This window comes from Kryptolebias marmoratus, linkage group LG21 (genome assembly GCF_001649575.2).
Source record: "Kryptolebias marmoratus isolate JLee-2015 linkage group LG21, ASM164957v2, whole genome shotgun sequence".
Classification (NCBI taxonomy): Eukaryota; Metazoa; Chordata; class Actinopteri; order Cyprinodontiformes; family Rivulidae; genus Kryptolebias; species Kryptolebias marmoratus.
The window spans coordinates 7,989,570-8,009,856 of record NC_051450.1 but is presented as its reverse complement, the minus strand read 5'-3'; the positions used below and the strand labels follow the sequence as shown (position 1 = coordinate 8,009,856).

Below are 20,287 nucleotides of genomic sequence, written 5' to 3'. Positions count from 1 at the left end.
ATATATATATATATATATATATATATATATATATATATGTGTGTGTGTGTGTGTGTGTGTGTGTGTGTGTACCATATTTTCCTGCACTATAGGGCGCACTGGATTATTAGATGCACTGTCAATGAATGGTCCATTTTCAAACTTTTGTCATACATAAAGCGCACCGGACTATAAGGAGGATCGTCGTGCACCTCCCAGTTTTTGTAACTTTGCACGGACCACTTGCCGCACTCCATTCAAAATGGACGATTTCGGTGCTCTAGCGGAGCTGGTTCGCCTGTATCAGCATTTATATGATCCCTCTATGAGAGATCACAAAGATAATCAAACATCCAAAACTCACGGAACAATACCGCACTGACGTAAGCGTCTTGTATAAATGCCTACAGCGCTCGCTCAGGTCCTCACGCCAACACTAGAAAGCGCGACTATAACTGAACTTTAATGCTTCAAGCGGTGTAGCTTTGTAGTTTAACTAAAGTCGTACTAAAACATTACGACTTCTTACATATATAAGGCGCTCCGGATTATAAGGCGCACTGTCGTTTTTTGAAAAAACTGAAGGCTTTTAAGTGCTCCTTATAGTCCGGAAAATACGGTGTTCTTAAGGACTTCCTGTCTTCTTTAAAAGCTGCTCGCAGCACTGGACAAACCTGCTCCTCACTCCTGTTGCACTGTGTAAACACGCTTCCAAAGATGTATGGTGAGATGTTCTACAAATGTGAAAAAGAAACTACTGCACTGATCAGCACAAGAACTGATATACTTTTAGGTTCTGACAATCATTCTGCATTCGCAGCAATTGTTTGTTTCTGGTAAAAAAAAAACATTTGTTGAGTTAAAAACATTTTTCCTCTCTGATAGATATAAGAGGCACTTTGGTCACATTTTGGCGCTAAATAAGATAACTGTCATAGCTGTCCCGTCCAGTGGGAATACTTCGGCGTATGATGATTTTCTTTTGCTCTGAGCTTAGAGCATGCTGGTTTCTGTCTGCATGATGGACGGGGCTCGGACGTTTCTGTGAAACTGTGTTGAGTTTTTGGTGCCGTTTTGGTTCGCGGGCGGCCTGCAATCTTGTCCCACACAGTGCTTCAGAGAAAAACTCCTCCAGGTCCTCCTCAGCTCACTCCGAACCTTGATGTGCAGAGAGAAAAAAGTTGAGTCATGCAGATTTCTGTTTCAGTCATTAACTAAAAGATGGTTATGGTCAGACACCCTCACCTCACTGTTAAGGAAACAGTAGAGAACAGCCACGATTAGACCCTGAAAGACAAACACAAACATAAAGACGGTCTAAAAACATCCATAGTGGTTCATGCAAATGTTGGTTCACACACCTTTACACAACCAATGTCTTAATACACACTGATTTATAGAGAATTTCATAGGGTTTGGCAAGCACAAATAACATTAGCAGAGCTAGCTGTAGCACTCCCAGTGCAGCTTTGGGTCACTTCCAGCAGGATTCACAAAATATGCCTTTTGCAAGAACCATGTAATGTGAAATTGCCAACGATATAAAGGTTTAAATATTAGAGTTTGCATAAACTGCTTAAAAGTTTGAAGACTGAAGTTGTTTGACGATGGGAGAATCTGTTTGGATCTTACTTATGAGAAATTTTTGTAATGTTTGAAATGTCAGTGGGACGTCATCATTTTTGAGTGGTATAAGTACATTGTTTTGCCTATATAAATGTTGGGCATGCTTTCTGTTTTTTTTATAATGCTTAAAAGTATAGTTTCCTTAAATGATTGGGGTGGCCAGTGGGGTAGCCAAAGATTATTCTATGGTGACCAGGGCCACCACTGGCCACCCCCTGGCTCCACCGTTGAGAACTGAAGGAAATTAGTGGGTTTAGATATTTAAGTACAAGGTTTTACCTCCTGGAGAAGGAAAGAAAGACTCTCTGATGGTACCAGAAAATCACAATGTTTGAAAAATGTTCCAAAACATAGCAGATTTAAAAACCTTTTCTGCAGGGACTAAGATTACTTTACGTTCAGCATTTATTTTCTTCCAAGCAAAATAATTAAGGCGTCTTTTTAACAATTAAGTCACAACTGTTTCTGAGTCCTGTCACACCTCACCTGAAAGGAGCCGAGGCCGAGGTCAAAGAAGATCTTGACTTGCTTCAGGGTTTTAGTGGCCGGCTCCATCAGGTAGAAAAACACCACGTAGTTCACCCCAAACAGAGGGATCAGTAGGAGGGTGGACTTCGCCAGCCGCCTGGCAGTTAAACACAAAGAAACACACATTGAATAAATGGAGAGAAATTAATGAATTTATCTGTTATGCCAATGCTTTTAAGCCAGAAAATTGTTAGTTTTCAGTTAACTTGCGCAGATTTGATTTCTCAGTGTACCTGTATTGTGATTGGTTGAGCCTAAGTGTGCCTGTATTGTGATTGGTGGAGCCTCAGTCTACCTGTATTGTGATTGGTCATTTCCTCCGACATCCGTGCAGCGCAGTTTCTGCACCAGGATACGAATGATGCAGATGAACAGGATGAAATTTATCTTAAAGACAAAAACAGAAGAATGAGAAAGAGCCATTAAAGATTCAGACAAACCATAATGTTTTATCTTGTTGGCACCTTTGACAAGATTACAGACAAATAAAACTAAAGATTAAAGGTGCAGCATTGCTTGATGGAATGCATATTGCCTGCTGAGACATATTAAAGTAGTTAAACCTTTTTTTACTCAAATCTAAGAACTTTATACATGATCTCATGCAAAAATCTCTTGAATTATGTGTTGGGAATGACTGTCAGCTACAAACACACTAAATTTTAGCTCATGATCTGTAAAAAAGATGGAATTATAGACATTTTTGTGTTGGCTAAAGACATAAATTGTATTGTTTCCTAAAATTAATTAGTTGTAGATGTACATCCACAGTTTAATTAAAATCTGTTCAGTGGTTCAAGAGATATTTTGCTACCAGACAAACAGGATTAACTCCATCATTATAACCCTACTTTCACATTTTGATGGTGGCCTATAATGATTAGGATGAATATATTAAAACTGTAATTTAATGTTTTAAAATGTGCGGAGCAAACAAACCATCTCAGCTTTATTTTAATGGGCGATTAGTGAAAATTGTAGACCCAATCTGGTTGTTAAATATCAAGGTGAGGGTGTGACTGTTTTTAAATTGACTTTTTATATTAATGTACATTTAAACTGTGCAGAACTGTCTCTTCAAGCAACCTCATAGAAATTCTTCAAGACGGCACAGAAACAAGGATTAAACACGGTTTAGCTCTGACATCAGGTAAGGACGCTGCTGTGAATAAGTAAAGTTTAACATGACGGCTTCTTCTCAGTGGTCATCAGGTTTTCTAATGAATTACTGAAAAACTGAACCTCATCACACACTTGAATTTTTGTTTTTAGATGTTTTCACAGTGGGTTAATGCCTGTTTGGGGCACTGAGATCTCTCACTGAAGGTGCAGCAACACTACATGTTGCAAATAAAGAAATCCTTAAGCCATTTTGGTCAAACCTTGACAGTAATGCCATGAGCAATCTCATGTGATATCACAAGACATCACCGTCAGATGACTCTCAGCTACAACCACATTCAATTCAAGCTCAAATCTGTAAAACTGAGTTATATCCAATCTGGTGTTGGCTAATTTAATCCTAAAACTATGCATCTTCATGATTAGGATTACTGTCATTTAAATTTGTGAGTAAAATCATTCTTTAATAACACCATCCAACGCTACAGTAAAATGCAGCACAAATTAGAAGAGTCAAGACAGAAGAACAAGAGCAACAGCAGATAAAAAGAAAAAAACACTGATTTTTTTGATGCATTAAAGAAAGGTTTATAAAGCAGTGAATAAATGAAATAGATTATGGCTTAATTAACAATAATGCTGTAAAATGTGGACAAAACTCACAATGATAGATGCCATGATGGGCCAGTTGATGAGTCTGTCAGGAACAGGGTTGTCATTAATCTCCCAACAGCTGCAGGTTTAAAAAAAAAAACACATAAGATTGTTTTTTTTTGTTTGTTTTTCTTTAGCCTGACAGAAATAAAACACGGCTGTAATTGAACCATTTTCCTAGTCTTTCTGACCACTCCAAATTCTTAGTTTGCGCTTCTTATCACTAACAAAGACTACCAAAGAAATACCAAATAAGATGAGTGAAATATTTTTATTTAATGTTTTGGTTCAAGATAGAAACTAAAACCATAGAAAACATTTTACATGTCTACTTGCCCCAGTAAAGAGTCGTCAATGCTCTTGTTAACTTCCAACACTCTGTTCATCTCAGCTTGTTTACTAATAGTTTTTAAAGTTGGTTAGTGTTGCATATTTCTGACATTTTAAAACTGAAAATGTGCATGATGCTGAAATATAAAAAGCTTAAGTCCTGTTACTTTTTATCCCTATCATAAATTCATACTTTAAAATCCAACCTCAAATGTATAAAAATGCACAACCAATTACACAGTGTCCCTATACAAAAATGTAAAAGTGTTGTGTGACAAACTTTGTTCATCTCATGATTCAGGAGCTTACAGAGCCACCTAGTGGCACAAATTCCCAGAAGTCTTTTTCTGTTTGATTAACGATCTTGCAGACATTTGGTTTCTGCTCAGCTCTCTTAAGGTTTTCAGCATTTCAGTCAGGTTGAGGTTCTGGACTTTGTCTGGAACACTGCAGAACCTTGGTTCTTTTATTTTCAGCCATTCTGTTGTAGATCAGCTGCTGTGTTTGGGATCATTGTTTTGTTAAATCATGACCCAGTTAAGTCAAAGCTTCAGCTGTCAGACAGATGTCCTCACATTTGACTTTAACACACTCTGGTAACAGAGGAAGTCACGATGGCAAAACAAGCCCAAATCATCACTCCTCTACTGCCGTGCTGACAGTTGGTATGATGTGTTTGTGCTGATATGCTGGTTTTCACCAAACATGGCGCTATGTATTATGGGAAAACCTCTCTACAATGGTCTCATTCGTCCAAAGGACATCTTTCTAGAAGCCTTGTGGTTCATTCAGAAGAGACTTTGCGAACCAGTCTTGCTGCCATGTTCTTTTTAGAGAAGCTTTTTCTTGTCACCCTTCGAAACAAGCAATCCTTGTTCTTTTTAATTGTCCTGTCATGAAATTGAACCTGCTAACTGAGGCTTGTAGAGTCTGACATGAAGCTTTTTTTGTTTTGTTTTGTTGTGTTTCTCTAAGCATTGCATAGTCTGACCTTGGGGTAAATTTGCTGAGACATCCTCGTGAGTTTTCCTAAATGCTTTCCTGTTTCGCTAAGATCGTAGTCTTTCCTCAAGAGGCATTGTTTAACACACACCTGTATGCTCCAGAGCAGCAAACTGCAAAACCCCCTGCTTTTATAGAGCTGATCACGCTGACGATGATCAGGTAATCACCACATTTGATCAGCAGCACCTGGCTGATACTGAACCCTAGTTTCAGACACTTATTTTTGTCATTTTGGTTTAATAAATAATGACTTGGTTTTTATCTGTTGTGTTTTTATGTGACACATAAATCTTAAAATTTAAAGAAAAAATCTTTTTTTTTTCTCTTGAATGTAACTTTGAGCATTAGTTCAAATCTAATTTAGTTAGATTTTAGTAAATGTTTTGTGATGCTGTGCACAAAAAGCCACAGTAAAAACAATCTTGTTCCAAAACAGTAACAGCAAACTGTGTGAGTACTTTTAATTTTCAGGTGAGAAACTGTAAACTCACCTGGTGTCCTCTAGATTTACCCGAGTTACGATCCACGCCACCATGAAAACAAAAGGGATTCCTAGGAGTCAGAGAGACGAGGAGGGAGTGTTTAGATTCTTCTCTGACAGATCTTCACAAGGTGCCACACAGGAAATATGACTCTAACACAAACACATTAAATAGCCGGGCCTTGGTGGTGATGCATTGCATTAACTGGGGAAGTGTTGGTAAAGTTATGATAGATAGTGGAAGAAGGTGTCACATGGAGACAGAACGGAACAAAACGATGGAAACTGTTTGCAGCCAGACCATTCCCTGAATACACCGGTCCACTTTAAAGAATGACACACTGCCTGTCCTTGTGACATTTTCTGCTGCAACTTATAAAGTCTTATGGGGGGAAAAAAATGAGGTATTTGACTAGAAGCAAAGACAAAAAGACTCCAAAATAGCTCAAATTGCAAGTTATTTCATAACCACAGCATAAAAACCACTGAATAAATTGTATCCATCATAATTTTTTACATATTTTGTCCTCACAGTTTGGTGTTCCAGACAGAAATGAATGAAACCTGTAGCTCTGAGGCTTCTTATAGCACTTTGTTGATATGATTGGTGCTCCTGGGTGGTGGAGATTGTTTTTTTTTTTTAACTGTTTAGCTGAGTAAAAAAACAAATCACCACTGGGGTGCGCTCTCTTCCTGGGTACAGCAGATTTGAGGCGGTTTTGTGCAGCATGTTATGTCAAGGCTGCAATAAAGTGTTGCTGGGTGGCACTTCCAGTTGCCTGCTTAAATAGTTTATTTTATTGAACCTGGTGTATCGAACACATCTCACGGAGCAACTCCATTGAGGCAGCAGAGAACTGTAAAAAAAAACAAAAAAACCAGAGAGCGTGCTGGTGAGTGAAACACCTCCAAAACAGAGCTAGGAAAATCGCGTTCTGGAAGCCAGAAGATTTTCACATCAAGGAAAGTGAGGAAAGTTTTGACAGCTGCTGTCAGTCTCGAGCAGTATTTTGCAGCAAACGAATAGGATACTAAAAAGGGAGAAAATTAAGTCGGTGTTTCTCACGGTGGTGGGGAAACGGTTGCATAGCTTGCTAATGGATTTATGTGCACCAGATAAACCGTCTGAAAAAACCTACTCTTCTCCAGCACTCCTGAACAGACCTTAACAGGGAGGCTGAGGATTGTGGTTCCCCTGTAACTGAAACACACCCGCCAGTACCTCTTCTTGAAAAGAGGAACCAGCACCCAGTCTGCCAGTCCAGTGACACTGTCCCAGATGTCCCCGCGATACTGCTGAAGCGTGTCAACTAAGACCGCCCAGCAACATCCAAAGCCTTGAGGAATCGCGAATTCCTCAAGGCTTTTGAATCGCATCCACCCCTGGAGCCCTGCTACTGCAGAGCTTCTTAACTACCTTCAGTCCTGGTTATGGATGGATCCACCCCAAAGCCCCCAGACTCCACCACCCAGACTGTCTCCACCACCCGACAACATCACTGGTTGAGGTCAACAGCACCCCACCTCCACTATACACAGTGTTGGTAGAGTGCTGCTTCCCCGCCTCAGCAGCCTGATAGTTTGCCAGAATCTTCTTGGAGCTGATCGAGAGTCTTTATCCAAGGCCTCATCGAACTCCTCCCACACCTGAGTCTTTACGTCAGGAACAGCCACCGCTGCAGATTGCTTGGCCCATCGATACCCCTCAGCTGCCTCTGAAGTCCTACCAGCTAACAAGGCCTGACATGACTCCTTTTTCAACTTGACGGCCTCCCTCACCCAGGGTGTCTATGACCAGGCTCAAAAATGGCTGCTGAGAGGCAACAACCTTGCAACAACAAATTAAAAATCATTCTGAGTATTCATGAATTTTTGCAGCCTTTAAAATTAAATAATTTCACTATTTTGGAGCATATGTGACAACTTCACATTACGCAAAATCTAGTTATACTTTAAAAGCAGGCACAGAAACTGATATAACTAATTATTTTTAGCCTGTAAATCATGATGCTGTTTCACTGTGGACTATAGCATTTACTACACATTCTGGACTTTTATTTAAGCACTTTGGATCGCCTTGCTGCTGAAAAGTGCTATATAAATAAATTTCACTTCACTTCACTTATTGTGTTGCTATCATAACTGTTGTTGTCCTTTTCAGTGGATATTTCTGATCGAGCTTCAAGGTTTTTATTATCATTTTATTCCACCGATGTTTTCGCATTTCCCAGCCAAAACTTGTAATTAAGGAGAAACTTGTAAAGTAGATTGTTAGATTGTTGTCGTTGTAGTTCTGGTGCAGCCTACCCCAGCCAATGAACATATAGATGGAGAGGCGGGTGGAGTACATATGGGTGACGAGCAGCAGCGTGTGCAGGTAGAGACCCTCCACCAGCAGCCAGAAGAAGTTGGCCATAATGAAGTAATTGAAGAACACCAGACTGGCTTTGCAGCCAACCTGCAACAACAAAATCATACTTTAACACATGAAGCAGAACTCTGCACTGGAAATTGTTTGCATCATTCAGGTAATATTATTGGCGTGTAGCAGAATGTGTGGCTAAGTCAGGAGACATTCAGAGAAACAGCAAACATCTTACATGAAAAGGCAAAAAAAAGAAGTCGCCATCAGTTTTCAGCTGAATCATTCCCACCACTTGAGAGTGAGTTCATTTTGTTTTATTGCAGGGGAGCCTGCAGGCCTATCCAAAACTTTTAGGTACTTCAGATGTTTAGATTCTTTTCCATCACACGAAACACAATGATGGAGGCAACTAACTCCCAGAATTATTCAGCAACATTAGGCCACACATGCATCCAGAGTCACAAAAAGGAATTATTAAGATACGAGAGGCGACAGAAAATCCAGCCTTTCTTGTAATATTTTACACAAGCCTTTCAAAGTTTTCTTTCAGCTTTAGCTGCTTTTTTGTCTATTTTTCAGTCCAGTTTCTGACCGTATTTGGAAGAATGTTTTCTCTTTTATTGCTTAGACACTTAACGTTGACCTATAAATCATTCAGGCATAAAATGGCTCCTAAATTCAAGGGATGAACAAAACATATGACAAAAAAAAAAAAAAAAAACCCGGCCAAATTATTTTTATTGGATCTGCATTGTTTTATTTTCAGTATGTAAAAAAGACACCAGTATTTACCAGTATTTCTTATTTTAATTGAATCTAGATCTGCTTGATTATGGAAAAAATAAGTTTGCAAATATTGCATTTATTGCACTTAAAGAACAATGAACTGCCTTGAATGTCACATTTTTCTTCATACCGTCCTGCTGACTTCCTGTCCACATGACTGTACGCCCTACAGAAAAAATCTGTTTCATTTCTTTCAATTCCATTTTTTTTAAATCTAAAGTTCATGTATTAGAATATAACAACATTTTTTTCACCTAAAATGTGTATCATCATATGAAGTCTTATTAAAATGACAAACTTCAACAAAAAAAAACCCAGCAAAAAGTGTTAATATGTTAATAATAACATTCGGTGATACATGTTTGCCTGTCATGAGAAAAAGTTCTCATGAGCGTAAGAAAATAGTCCCTCCTTTTGTAAAATAAAACACATATAAACTTAAAATTTTTTCTGTATTTCATCATTTTTATAAAAGATTATCTGATTACAGTCTGATTAAGTGTTTTGTGTGTGTGTATTGTGTGTGTGTGTGTGTGTGTTTTGGTTGTGTGTGGTCACCAGTGAGGGCTGCATACTGCAGTCTGTAGTTTCACCCTCAGAGAACAGCAACGTGTCTTTGGTCAGAACGGCCGCGGCTCGCAGCATGAAAGACCCAAACAGGTTCAGATGGATGTAGTTCCTCATACAGTGAAGCCTCCTGCACACACACACACACACACACATACACAAGAATGAAGAGAAGTGTGTTTACAGACAGCGTCAGGGTGTGAATGCACTGAAGGATGTGATATCTAAACAGGCTGATAGCAGCGGCTGGAGTCAATCCAAACCGAGTCTCATGCACGTTTACAACAAACTGTTATCAGCCGTGTGAGCGAGTTTATTGGACTTCTCTTATCTTGAGTTATTTTGTTAAAGTTATCCTCGTTTTTGCACAAGTCTGAGAGTGAATTATTGAAACCCCGCATTCACAATCGGTGTTTTCTCTCAAAGAAAACACACTTAAGGAGGCAGCATTTATAAACATGTGAGTCCAACAGAAATAAGTTCAAACATAGTCACATTCAGCACACTTTTGATGCAAATATGTATATTAAATATACAGAGTTATAATTTTTGGAACTCGTCAACGGAAATAATGCATGTTCACTAACTATAAAATCTACTAAATCTACTTCACAAAATTGCCTCCATCTGTATTTTTTCTCATATGATGGTGAAAATGGATTTTATCCCACCAACAGCTCAAGGTGCAGCAAAGGTTTTATCTTGTGTGTGTGTTTACCTGAAGGAACAGATGATGACCGTGCTGCTGAGCAGGGTGATGAGTGACAGACTGTGACCCAGAGTGGACAGAATATGCACCATTTTGTAGAAGGCCAGCTGCACACAAACATAAACACATCATTGACTTCTGGTCCTTTGAATGAGAAACAATAAGAGCTTCCATCAAATCTGATCCAAAAATATGAAGAGCAGCTGGGCTGACCTCCACACGCTACCTTATGTCTCAGATCTACCAGTGAAAATGGATTCTTGGCTCCAAACGGTGGCCTCCAGCACAGATCATGCAAAGGCCACAGTTTAATTTACCTCGTGATTGTTCCTGAGAACAGACAGATGTGCTGCTAAATGTAGAAACCGTTCTCCTTCGCTGCCCAAAAGCAGGCGATGATGGTTTTTACCTGTATCTGTGTTCATTTGTCTGTCATCAAAATATCTCATGAACCACTGGAAAGATTTTAATGAAACTCTCTCTTAGAAATTAATCACTGAATGTACATCTATAACTGACTGACTTTTGTAGTCAGTCCTATTCAAGATGACCAGCACAGCCAAGTGACATTATAAAACACAAAGAGTGTCATAACTTAGCCAGTTTTACAGATATTGAGCTAAGATTTGGTATGGTAGAAGCTGAGAGTTAGGGCTAAAACATACTCAGAGTACTACACACTGCAGGACATCTTTGCTTAAAACTTTGGCATTAACTCTTACAGTCAACACATTTCTCAACACAGGGTAAATTTAAATTCAATCTCTGGTATGAAAAGCAACAAGCAATGTGCATTCCTTTAAGGAATTCAGATCTCACCCTGTAAAATATAAAATGGCTCTTTCACAATAAGAGCAGGGTCAGGATCAGAGTTATGGTCCGGCCTGTCTTCTAACTGTCCGCAGCAGCTGTGTCGGTGCTGCCCTCTGAGAGTGTGTTCATGCCTCTGCGTCTGGCGTTCATCGCTCTCTCATCATCTATAAACAACATTCCCAACATCTGACACACCACTGCACAATGAACTGGACAAAGACATTCAGCGTACACGCACTCAGCATATAGTATACAGTCACGCAGTCACACACTAACATAAGCAACACTTGAGAAAACAAATATTTGCCTTCTATACCTCTAGGAACCCTCATTGGCATAAGAGACATCATCTTAAACCCTAACAGCCGCTTACTTAACCTCAACACTACCATAAACAGAGGCTCAAAGACAGGATAATTGTTCAAAATGTTTGAAATATGTACAGATTTCAAATCTGTACTCATTCCTACCAATTCCAGTTCTCAGAAAGACAGATTTTCTCCAGGGTGTGCAGACAAAAAAGTGGTGCTTACACAGCTGCTGTATTTAACATTTGGAGACATTTGTCCTTTTCCTTAAATATTTCCATTTGAAGGCTTACATATCTCTACATCCATTATTTTCCTATCTCTTTCTCTCTCTCTCTTTTTAGTCCACTGCTGAAAGGCGGGTGATAATGTTTTTCCTGTTTGTTTTTCTGTAATAAGTTGTAGATGAACATCGAACGAGGAGGACTGGGTATAAAAAGAGCATTTTAGAAAGCCTGAATCTCTCAGAAATAAAGACTTAGGAAGACTTAGAATATCTCATCAACTACAGTTCATGAAATCCTCAAACAATTTCAAGAATCTGGAAAAATCTCTGCGCTCCAACAACAAGACTGAAAGTCAATACTGGAAGGCTGTGATCTTTGGGCCCTCAGGAGCCACTGCATTAAAAACAGATCTGATTCTTTTCTGGACATCACGGACAGCATGTGCTCAGGAACACTTCGGCAAATCAGCATCTGTAAACACAGTTCACTGTGCCATCCACAAATACTGGTTAAAGTTAAAAGAAGCCATATGTGAACACTATCCAGAAACACTGTTCACGATCATCCAGCCTGTTATCAGCACACAGTTCAAAAGCTGCCTCTCTGATGTTATGGGGGTACATTAGTGCTTCTGGCAGCTTACACATCTGGAAAGGTACTGTTAACGCAGAAAAGTATATACAGGTTTTAGAACAACATCTGCTTCCATCCAGCAAAGAAGACCCAGAACTGTTGAGCAGCTAGAATCCTCCATCAGACCAGAATGGGCCAACATTCGCTCTAAAACCTCCAGCAGCTGCTCTCCTCAGGTCCTGGATGTTTACAGACTGATGTTAAAAGAAGAGATGTTTCCCAGTAGGAAACATGGACCTGTTCCTGTGTTTTTGAGATGTGTTGCTACCAAATTCTAAATTACCTCATTCTTTTAAAAAATGGGTAATTTTTTTTTAGTTTTAACATTTTATATGTTTACTTTGTTCCATTCTGAATGAAATGTGTGTTTAGGAGATTTGCAAATCATTGCATTCAGTTTTTACTCACATTTTACACAACATCATTAGCCAACTTTTTCAGAACTGGTATTGTACACATTTTAGTTTGTGACTGAAAAGTCAGATTTAATAACCATCGAAAGCTTCAAAGGGCTGAACAATCTTGCACAAAGCAGCTAAGAACAATCTGATTTTTCCTTACCAGTCATGTTTGTTAGTGTGGTCTGTGGAGACAGATGATGTGCATGCTAATAAACTAAAGCATTTTAAAGTTTATTTTAAATTTCTTGTGCCGTGATCTGGTAATTTTAGAGAACAAGTAAAGAGTTCTCATTGATGACATGTTCAATTAGGAGAACGAGCAGAATTAAGATCAGAGGAACTTCACCACGTTAGCAACCGTTAACAACAGATGACAGGGTCAGAACATGTTGGTTTCTGAATACAGGGTGTTAAAAGATTAAATAAATCTGATCCAAAGAGACTCCTGTTCCAACTGACAGGAATTAAAGGACCTGCTGACTGAGCGCCTGACACCGCAGAGTACTATTTAAAGGTCCTTTAGAGTCCTATCTTCACATAAATGATCGAAAACAAACTCTACATGGGTGGTCCAAAAATTTCCTCCCATAAACTCCATCAGGTCAAATTATCCAGAAAACATTATGGTTTTTAGTCTTAGTTTTAGTTCATGTTTTGTTTTCAGGCTTGCTCTCCATCGTTTTAATATAACCAATTATAACTACTGGATGTAGAGGTACAACTCATTAATTTATTTTTTTATTTTTAACCCCTGAAAACAAAAAATGCTATAACTCAGCCACTTTCACAGTATAAAGCTCAAATTTGATATGGTGGTAGCTGAGAGTGGTTTGCAACGGAAGCTTCAAACTCTACAGCTTGCAGAAGATTTTTGCATAAAACTTTGGCATTATTTGTTGGAGTCAACCCTTGTCTGTCTGTTAGCAAAGACATGTCATGAATCACTGAAACTCTCATAAAGTAATAAAATACAATTGTTTAACTTTTGAATCCAATTCAAGATGGCCACCACAGCTAATTGGCCTTAAGTCAGTATCTCACTGGGTTGCGACTGTTGGCGACTGGTTTGTGACCGACGATCACCAGGGAGTTTCCAAAATGTCTTGAAACATTCAAAGTTTTTTGAGTATCTTGCAGAGGCTTGCAGTTTTGTCGCTTGAATTTTAAGCATGTCACAAAAAAATGTGTGCAAACTAGTAGACTTGTTGCAAATAGAGTTGTGGGTGTCTCCAACTCATCTCAAGGGTGCTGAGGATGCATTTTGACACCTGTGTGGATGCTGTCCTCTGACCGAAAACATCCCAGACTACATCCCCAAATACCCAGGTCAAAAACTCACGTTGATGGGAAATAATGTTTTTGAAAATCAGGTTCAAATTTGTATTCTAGCAGATTAAATCACATTCATGGGGACGGCTGAAAGGGAGGGTACAAAGCAAACCAAGGTGAAATGATGTCGGTGGGCAAGAATAGAATTAGACAACCTGTGTGCACCACAATAGTGTGTGATTTTCAAAAACTGGCCATTAACCCTCTCAAGGCAGGCGTTGCAACAACATATCTGATTTTTCCTGTTACTAAAACTTAATTTGAGCCTGAGAGGGTTAAAAATGTAGCCACACAGCTGACTGCTCTGCTTAGTTGAAAACACACTACATTCTGTGAGACTGCAGATTTGTCTATTTTCTTGCAATTGTGAGTAAGAAACTAGTCTCCAGTATTCACAGTTGAGTTAGACACTACCTTTACCAAAGACAAAATGGCTGTAACAGCATATTTACAGATATTGAGTTTATATTTGGTGTGGCAGCAGCAAAGACTCATCCTCAATCCATCCTCTATGTGCTAACAGAACGTGGAAAATCTCCTAATATCGAAGGAGATCACACATAATGCTATCTTTAAAGTTTGACCAAAACAGCTATAACTCTTTTTCTCAACATAAGATGATCTTAGTCTTCCTCTTTATTTATTTTTTTGTTTAGCCTTTTTTTGCTCCATTATTCTGTGCTACTTATTTGTCATTACCTTTTGTAAATTTTCTCCCCCAAAGAAGAAAGTCTTTGTTTTCTTGCTTTCCTGCCTCATGTATTTGCTCATTTGGGCTCTCATCTTTTGCCTCTTTCAGTAGTTGTTATTAAGATCAGTACTAGGTACTACACATCATGAATCAAATTATTATTATTGATACAATTTATATTGAACTTGATCAAGTTTGCATTTGTCTCGCATTTTTGTTACCATCAGTTTTTTTCACAATGTGACTGATCCATTAAACAGGTGACCGACACAGATGCACTGTGGGGCATTTTGTTTTATTGTAGTTTATTTTGACTCCACTCCCTCACAGATCTGCTGCAGCCAGATATACTTACAACAGCACCAAATGTGGATTCAATTCTCCAGTGGAAAAGGTCCAGACTAAACAGTTTTCTACAGATAGAGTAATGTTTCACACGCACAGAAAAAACAACTGTCTGTCTGTTCAGATAGCTTTTTTTTTTTATGTCAAATGTTACTCAAACTATACAAAACGCTGTCCACATTAATACAGATAGTCTGCAAAAACAAACTTTGCTGTTTGCGCCTCTCATCCACAACCAAACAGCATTTTTGTTTGAAAAAACTGAGATCTTTTACGAAAAAAAATCACTTTCCACAAGTGGAGATATGGGTGTGGGGAAGTGCTCTTGGTGGATCTCTGTAGACTTGACATGCAGAAATTTTAAGACATAAATAACTTAGCAGCTTATTTGAGCTAAGTTTTAGCTGTTGGACAGAATGCCTCACAAACTCCCAGAAAAATGCAAAACAGCCGAAACACTAAATTCCTTTAAATCAAGGCTGAAAACTCACCTGTTTAGAGCTGCCTTTGATTAGTAGTCCGCAAACAAATTCAGGTGAAAAGCTGCTCTGAACAAAATATCTTATTACATATTGACCATCTCTTTTTTCCATCTCTCTTTTGTGGATGACTGTAATGTTTTTGATGATTGTAATGTAATTTTATTGATGTTTTTATTATGTAAAGCACTTTGAATGCCTTGCTGCTGAAATGTGCTATACAAATAAATTTTACTTACTTAGTTTTTTTACATTCCTCCTAGGCACCGTGTTGACACAGAGGAGAAAACAACCAAAACTACTTCTTTCACACTGATGATGATCAGTTAATCAATACATTTGATCAGCAGCACCTGCACGATACTGAGCCTCTGAAGTCTTGTGGAAGCAGCAAAAGTGGAGGTAATTTTTTAACATTTGGCTTTGCTTTTGTTTAATAAATAATGACATGGTGGAATCTATTGTGTTTTTGGTCTTTTAAGGTTTTAATGTCATGACATTCATGATTCATACCTCCTCCTACTTTACAGCGTAAAACTACCCAACCTTAGGCACAACATGAAGAAAATTAAAAGAGCATATCAGTGAGATTTTCTTGGCTGTGTGGAAAGAATATTGGCTCTGAGTTTTCCTCTAAACCAGGACATTACTCACTTGTTTGAAACAAAAAGGTCCTGGTATGCAGCAAGTAATAACTGGGAAGGTCAGAAGATAGGGAGATAAGCTCTGTAGCATCGAAAAGGATACTTCAGGCTCAAAATGCAAACCTACAAACATCTGCACAAACACAAACAAACTGCAGCTTGGGGCCTCCAGCAGCTCGGACTGCAGACATGAACATGAACTGAGACGTGAACACTGGAAGGCTCAGATATGCAGCTGTGTCACTCAGCTTCATAATCCTCCGCAGAATCAGACAATTCAACAAGTTCCACTTTCATCTTGGGAGAAGGCAGATATGGAAACACACGATTTTTAGATTAGGGAGCGGAGTGAGCCTCGACCGGGAGCTGAACCCCACAACTCAGCCGGAGGAGCTTGGAGTTTAAGCCGGCGTCTCGCCACAACGTTTCCAACGCCAAACAGGCTAACAGCAGATCCTTTAGGTTCTCTAACCCGGGTCCTGAAATCTTTTATAAACTGAGCACAGACGGAACTCTTTATTGTGTTTCTCAAACCACTTCAGCCTCAGTGAATATATCAGTTTTCTTTGTGATTTATTTTTTATGCTTAGTGTAGATTTTAGAAAGCTTGACATGGTCTAACACTAAAATTTCTCAGCTTCTACACTGTGTTTGAATTTCTGCTCCACATCAGCTACACTCCAATAAGCACTAAGTACTCGAACCTGCCAATCCAACAACCTTCAGTTTCCATTTTTAGGCTCTGATATTTGCTGCAGAGACTGAAATGATTTTTAATAATTTTTCCCTCAAGAAAGCAAACCTATTTTGTGCCATAACCTATTGTTGTGAGATTAAAATTAAATTATTGTTACTCTAGATTGAGACGTGTGGAGATATTTAGTTGTTTCTGTCAGAATGACAATAAATTGGTCAAATCTAACTTCAGCCATTAAAAAAAAGATCTTTTCACTCCATTTTCTGTAAGCCCAAAACATGAACAAATATGCTGATTGTAAACACTATTTATCATTATAAAATCTAACCTGAAGGAAGCAGAAAATAATCAAACAACACAAACTGTGGTTGGTTAATAAAATCACCTGTTTGATCCCTGTTGCACTTTTTAAAGTAGGTTAAACCAGAGATCTGACATGTACATGAGCTGAACAGAACAAATTTAAATGCTGAATCTGCTGAGTGAAGTGCTTTTTTTTTAAATCTTTGTTTGTTTTTACAGAGGCGTGCAAATGTGAGCTTGTTTTGCATTTCGCATTTTGTTGAAGGAAGTGCTATTTTCGCTTCGGACGTGAAATTTCTTTGAGTCTACGTGATAAGATGAGACAGGAGATATGCTCAGATCTTCGGTTTGCTCAGCAGCTTAAAGACACATGTGAAATCAAACACACACATTCACACAGTCAGGATCAGATAATGAGAGCATAAAACCAGAATTATCTCAGATCACACATAGGCTGCAGATACCGTAAAGGCTTCTGCAAAAGTTGTTCACAAGCAGCACTGAATGAGAAGTTTAAAGCAATAATCCACCGTCAGATACAAACAAAAAGACTGGAAAACTGGACCCAACATGCAGTTCCTCTTGTAACCTGCAGCTACAGACACAAAACAGCAAATGCTCAAACAGACAAAGTGAGCAGATTTGAGAGGATAAACTCACCTCTGAAGGCTCGTCTGTGATGTCTGAGTAGCAGGCCACTCTGATGTCGGGATAGACGGAGGTCCAGCCTTCCTCTGTGCAGTTCCTGCTCAGGTTACCTGAGACAAACACACACAGTCTTTACCACCTTTAAGTGTTTTTCTTTTGCTACGTCAAATATTCAAGAGAGCCGCCACCTCTTCACACTCTTTCTTTAAACCCCGAAGGGTTTAGAGGTCAGAGTTAAGTTTCTTAGCAAGCAAACTTTCAGAAAGCCTGAACAGTTATCGCACAAGACCAGCATAATTTGCACAAATCTGGTTAAAAAGCAAAAGAAAGCAAAAGGCTGACTAATCTTGGACTAACCTAGGATTCAGAGCAGGTTTGTCCTGAGAGCCCTTGTACCAGCAGATAAGCTGCCCCTTCCACACTTGCACAAGCAACAAAGACAATTGTGCAAATTTATTTATCGCTAGTGCATTTTAGAGCAATTCTTTCCATAAACATGAACAGCGAGTTTCACATTTCTGCTCAGGTATGAGATGTTAAGACGGCTGGTCTCACAGTGAAGAGTGTGTGCAGGAAATGAGGTTTTCTTTAAAATACATATGTTTGTTTTCATGTGATTCACAGAAGCAGCTGCTTCCAAACTGCGGTCTGAACTTCAGGTCACGTTGCCTGCATTTCCTTTCTGTCTGGCGGGTTACAGAGAAGAACTGAACTTTAATCTGTGTAAATAAAATGTCACAGGGGACTGAAAAGCCACGCTGGAGGTCCTCCGCTGCTGGGAGCGGGCTCCGTCTCTAAAGTGAATCCCTGTAAATACACTCGATTTGTTCACGATGCTGGCTGACACTGTGTTCACATCAACACAGCTGTGTACGGCTGAAAAGGACAAAAATACTCAAAATCCTGTAAATATATACATCTAAACACACTTCTTCATATTACTGTGAGAGATGGGAAGACTGTAACCCAAGTACATTTCTTCAGGAGTGAAGAAAAAGTATTTATTTAATGATAAATAAAATTAAAGTCCAATCGTTCCTCGAAGGGAAGCGTATCCTCCGCCGTTCTTTATTCTAGCGTTTAGGCTGACTGAGATCATCTGATGATGAGAAATGGAGCTGTTTTGGTCAAACTTCAGCCTCTCAGCTACATCCATCAAGCTTTGGCTCAGTATCAGTAAAACTGACTGAGTTTGAGCCACTTTTATGCTGACTAATGTTGAATAACTGTGGCAGCCATGTTAAATTGGAGTGACTGTATAATCAAGCTATAATGTAAAGTACTACCTTAAATTAAACTAAATTGGTTTAGAAATATTTTTTTACTACAAATACAACTGTTTGTAGCAAAACTACCTGGTTATTTATACAGGTTAAAATATTTCTGTCCAACAGTAATGCTAAAATTTCAGTAAACTATCAATATTTTATTAAATTTCTATTATTTGAATGCACTGGAGTCAAAGATGTCATTTGATTGTAAAGCTTTAAAACTCCAGGTTGTTCTCTGACTTTTCTGCTGTGTGTGTGTGTTTGAGAAACACACCGTTCTTGCCGAACAAGAGGAGGAAGGGGGAAGGACACGGGAGGGTCATCACCTCGCCGACTGCCACGCTGAGCCAACAGGAGACATTGTTCCACTCGCCTTCACATCCTGCACACACACACACACACACGAGATACGCTGCATGAATTAACCAACATGAACTTCCTGTTTAGCTGAGCAACTTGTTTCAAACTGACTTCAGCACATAAATCAGGTTCAGATGAAAGCTTTCCCCTGCCTCGGTGAGGTTTTGACACTTTACTGTTCAGTGAAGAAGAATTAGGCCTCATATCTGATGTAATGGTTTATTATTAAAGAAGCTAAAAGAAATCTAGAAGTACAACTGAAGAAAGTGAAGCTCTAAATATTATTACGTTTTCTCTCTTTGTTGTAATTTCACATTTTAGTATTTTAATAACTTATAAGATAAACCAGTTCAAGTAAACTTTTGTTGACATACATTTATTTAGATAATTAAACATTTTAAGAGATGTTTACTCCTGTATATACAAATTACTGTTATTTAATTTTGTTCTTTTTATTGTCATTGATTGTCTTATTATTTTTAACTTCATCTTTCTTTTTGTAATTCATAATCATATTATCCTGAAAGGCAGGCAATGTTTTGTCTGTGTGTGTGTGTGTGTGCACATGTGTGTTTGTCTCATGAACTGAACAAGTTTCAATGAAACGCTCAGAAATTAATCATTACATGAAGATCTACAACTGATTAACTTTAGTGGTCAGTCCAATTCAAGATGGCCACCACTGCCAACTGATCTTAAAAAAAAAAAAAATGGCTCCTCAGTTTACCTGATACTGAGTTACAATTTAGTGTGGTAGCAGCTGAGACTGATCTCCAACTGAAGCTCAAAACTTTAAGAGATCACATTGGATCTTTGTTTAACTCACTGCCATTTGTTGGGTAACAAACAGGGTACTTGTGGGGTAACAAACAGGGTACTTGTGGGGTAACATACAGGGTACTTGTGGGGTAACATACAGGGTACTTGTGGGGTAACATACAGGGTACTTGTGGGGTAACAAACAGGGTACTTGTGGGGTAACATAC

At 38.8% G+C, this 20,287-nt stretch overlaps 1 protein-coding gene across 1 annotated transcript in view; it reads right to left on the bottom strand.

Annotated features, from left to right (window-relative positions):
- Nucleotides 1-212: 212 nt before the first annotated feature.
- LOC108234690 (vasoactive intestinal polypeptide receptor 2) overlaps nucleotides 213-20,287 on the bottom strand; it is a 27,415-nt gene continuing 7,340 nt past the window's right edge. Inside the window, exons 3-13 of the mRNA XM_017414067.3 lie at nucleotides 19,216-19,323; nucleotides 17,683-17,780; nucleotides 10,162-10,259; nucleotides 9,435-9,573; nucleotides 8,033-8,183; nucleotides 5,736-5,796; nucleotides 3,919-3,988; nucleotides 2,429-2,520; nucleotides 2,092-2,230; nucleotides 1,225-1,266; nucleotides 213-1,137 (exon numbers count right to left, since the gene is read on the bottom strand). Of these exons, the coding sequence (XP_017269556.1) occupies nucleotides 973-1,137; nucleotides 1,225-1,266; nucleotides 2,092-2,230; nucleotides 2,429-2,520; nucleotides 3,919-3,988; nucleotides 5,736-5,796; nucleotides 8,033-8,183; nucleotides 9,435-9,573; nucleotides 10,162-10,259; nucleotides 17,683-17,780; nucleotides 19,216-19,323 (1,163 nt within the window). The 3' untranslated portion in view covers nucleotides 213-972. The remainder of the gene's footprint in view (nucleotides 1,138-1,224; nucleotides 1,267-2,091; nucleotides 2,231-2,428; nucleotides 2,521-3,918; nucleotides 3,989-5,735; nucleotides 5,797-8,032; nucleotides 8,184-9,434; nucleotides 9,574-10,161; nucleotides 10,260-17,682; nucleotides 17,781-19,215; nucleotides 19,324-20,287) is intronic.